The 3,131-nt window shown below is 51.1% G+C and overlaps 2 protein-coding genes across 2 annotated transcripts; both read left to right on the forward strand.

The window, feature by feature from the left end:
* Nucleotides 1-699: 699 nt before the first annotated feature.
* On the forward strand, nt 700-1,391 carry ACA1_227110 (uncharacterized protein; the record flags this gene model as incomplete). The annotated part of the gene is made up of 3 exons (XM_004346456.1): nt 700-880; nt 928-1,132; nt 1,232-1,391. 3 exons carry the CDS (start codon nt 700-702, stop codon nt 1,389-1,391), a joined length of 546 nt encoding a protein of 181 aa, XP_004346506.1.
* A 598-nt stretch (nt 1,392-1,989) lies between these two features.
* Nucleotides 1,990-2,711, forward strand: ACA1_227120 (uncharacterized protein; the record flags this gene model as incomplete). The annotated part of the gene is made up of 2 exons (XM_004346457.1): nt 1,990-2,253; nt 2,664-2,711. The coding sequence occupies 2 exons, from the start codon at nt 1,990-1,992 to the stop codon at nt 2,709-2,711; spliced, it is 312 nt and encodes a 103-aa protein (XP_004346507.1).
* Nucleotides 2,712-3,131: the final 420 nt, after the last annotated feature.

The raw sequence follows: 3,131 nt of genomic DNA on the forward strand, positions 1-3,131 counted from the left end.
CTTTTAAACTCCACAAATTCCAAGTTTTTATGAAATCATTTTCATCTCAAGTCTCTCAATATCACTTATATGCAGCAGTCTAGCATGTCAAAATCACATGTGCAGATCCAAATCTTCAAAACTGCCCTATAAATCAAAAATGTCAAATCTCACATGATTTTAGCACAACAAAATTTCCATTTGTGACCTCTCATTTCAAATGACCACAAGTTAGCGGTGCTTTGTGCACTACAAGCCCTCCAACCCCACCTCACATAGAAGTCAATCCTACTTCATTGCAACAACATCACCACAATCACATACATCAACAAGCTTGGCAGGAGAAATCTCATAATGAACAAGACAATGCAGAAAATTCTCACCTGGTGCAAGTGGCATGACATGCAACTGACCACTTGCCACCTGCTGGGACTTGACAATGACCAAGCCAACTGGCTGAGCCAGCTCTACCCCCAGCATGAGTGGAGTCTGGCCAATGACCTCTTCACCACGCTGGACTGCCATTGGGGTCCCCACTTGGTGGATTGGATGGTGTTGGCTGAGAATGCTTGCCTCCCCTGCTTCAACAGCCACTTCTTTGAAGTGGGAGCAGAGGCAGTGGACTCCCTCACCCAGTGTTGGCACAACAACAACAACTGGGTGGTTCCACCCATCATGCTGATCCCAAAGGTGGTTGCACTCATCCAACACCAGTGAGCAATGGCCACAATCATCATCCTGAGATGGGAGGGCAAGCAGTGGTTCTCTGACCTCATGGACCTCTGCATCAAAGCCCCTGTCTCCATCCCAAACCGCCAGTCCTCATTCAAGTGGTTTGGCAGCATCCCCCTGGAGCTGTTGTGCAATCCCATGTGGCATTGGATTGCCTGCAGGATCTCTGGTGCTTGTGCACTGAGGGGTGGTCTGCATGCACCTGTGGGATGCTAGACCTGGCGCTTGCCCCTGCAACCTGGCAGAGATACCACTCCTCCCTGATCCACTTCCACAACTTCTGTGAGCAGGAGGAGGTTGACTTTCCACCAGAACAGGAGGACACCATGGTGACCATCACCAACTTCATTGAATCCATGACTCATGCCCTCCAGCATCCCTCCACAACTATCAACATGCTGCTAGCAGTGATCAGCACCTTGTACAAACCACTCAACCTATTCCCAATGTGCAACCTGCTCATCAAACACCTACGCCATGCGTTGGTCCATGAGTGAACAAAACACCCCATCAACCACAGCAAGACATTTGACCTCTCAAACCTCACAACCCTCTTCCACCAATGGGGCACCAACACTCCACCCGCCAGGACCAGGGCCAAGCTCATCGCCCTCCTGTGCATCTTGGGCGTGCTGAGGGTATTGGTGGCCACTCCAAGAACTTGTGGTCATTTGAAATGAGAGGTCACAAATGACCATGGCATTTTTGTTGTGGTAAAATCATGTGAGATTGGACATTTTTGATATAGGGCAGTTTTGAAGATTTGGATCTGCATGTGTGATTTTGACATGCTAGACTGCTGCTTATAAGTGATATTGAGGGACTTGAGATGAAAATGATTTGATAAAAACTTGGAATGTGTGGAGTTAAAAGTGATTTTATCAGTGTGAGATGGAGCTTTGTTGTGGTGGAATTTTATCTTCAGGAATAGTGCTCCAATTCAGCCCAAATGATGTGAGGTTGACCATGAACTGGATGTGAGAGTAGCATGTGGGCCACTGATTATGGAATTGATGGAGGGTATGAAAGCAAAGGCAAGGTGCATTTTGAAGTTGTTCAGAGGATCACCAACACAAAACAAGCTAAGTTCAGATTTTCTGGATTGTCCACATGTGCACAATAAACTGTAAATTAAAACCATTTTTGTGTTGTCAAAACCATTTTATGAGGTTAAACAAAATCACTTTTCAAAATGACTGGACCTCTCATTTCAAATGACTGCAAGTATTCACAACAGCGTTCAAACCATTCCACAAGCTGGCCAACTACAACAAACACATGGGAGCGCTTGGGTACATACCCCACGCCCTCAAGGACAGCCTTGCCTACTTCAGAATCAAGAACAAGGCAGCACTCATACGCAAAATCACGCTACGCATAGCACAAGGCGCGCACGCCATTTGGATAAAGCGCTGCCAAGAGCTTATCAAAAATGCCGCGCAAGCCCCCCCACCCTACTCCCGCCCCACATCACCCCATCCCCCGCCCGACATCACCGCAACCAACACGTCTACCTCAAACCTCCCACAGTACCCCGGCCTCGTACACGGCGATGCGCCCCCCACCCCACCCCCTACCACCCCCCAACCACCATAGAGTCCAAACCCCACACGCACAGGACACCGTACCCAGGCGACGCGCTCCGAACACGCCTACCACGCGGATCGCACCTACCCCTTCCCCACCCACACCCAACGCCCCCCCTCCCCCCCTCCCCTCGCCCCCCTCCCCCACGCATACTAACGCCATCGTCAAGCCACCAGCCCCATCAAGACCAACCACGCATTGGGCGTCTCCCTCTAATCCATTCATGTCTTGCACTCTCTAACCGCCCCACCACCACCACCCCCCCACCCTCCCCTACACACGACGTACACAGAGCCTCAACCGCCAAACCCCCCCCCCACCCCACTACCGCCACTGAGCACCCCGACCTTCGACCACGGTAACAGCGAATGCACTACCCACCCTACCCCTCACCCCTGTTCACGGCCACGTAGCAGATCCGAGCCTAGCACACCCACCGATCGCCGCCCTACCCCTCCTACTATACGACGCATCCTTTACTCTATAAGGCACATCTGTGCCCACCCCACCAGACGTGAGGAGCACGCCATGGCGTCAGTCCTGCAATTGCGGGCTGCTCCTCGTCTACAAAAATAAAAATAAAATAAAAATAAAGACACCAGGAAGCTGGATGCGAGCGAGGACGTTGGGGGTTACGCAACGAACTAGCTTTGGCTCACTCCCGTTGCTCTCTGTTCACTGCGCACGTCCCACTTCGCATTTGCTGATCGCCCGCAAGTTCATTTCAACGAGAGCGGGCACCAGCCATCGATTAGGCCACTTAATCATCACGCCCAGGAACTCCACTACAGGCCTTTGGCACTGCAACATGTCCACCCCACAAAAGAAACAGG

This window comes from Acanthamoeba castellanii, assembly GCF_000313135.1.
Source record: "Acanthamoeba castellanii str. Neff unplaced genomic scaffold scf7180000084761, whole genome shotgun sequence".
Lineage (NCBI taxonomy): Eukaryota > Discosea > Longamoebia > Acanthamoebidae > Acanthamoeba > Acanthamoeba castellanii.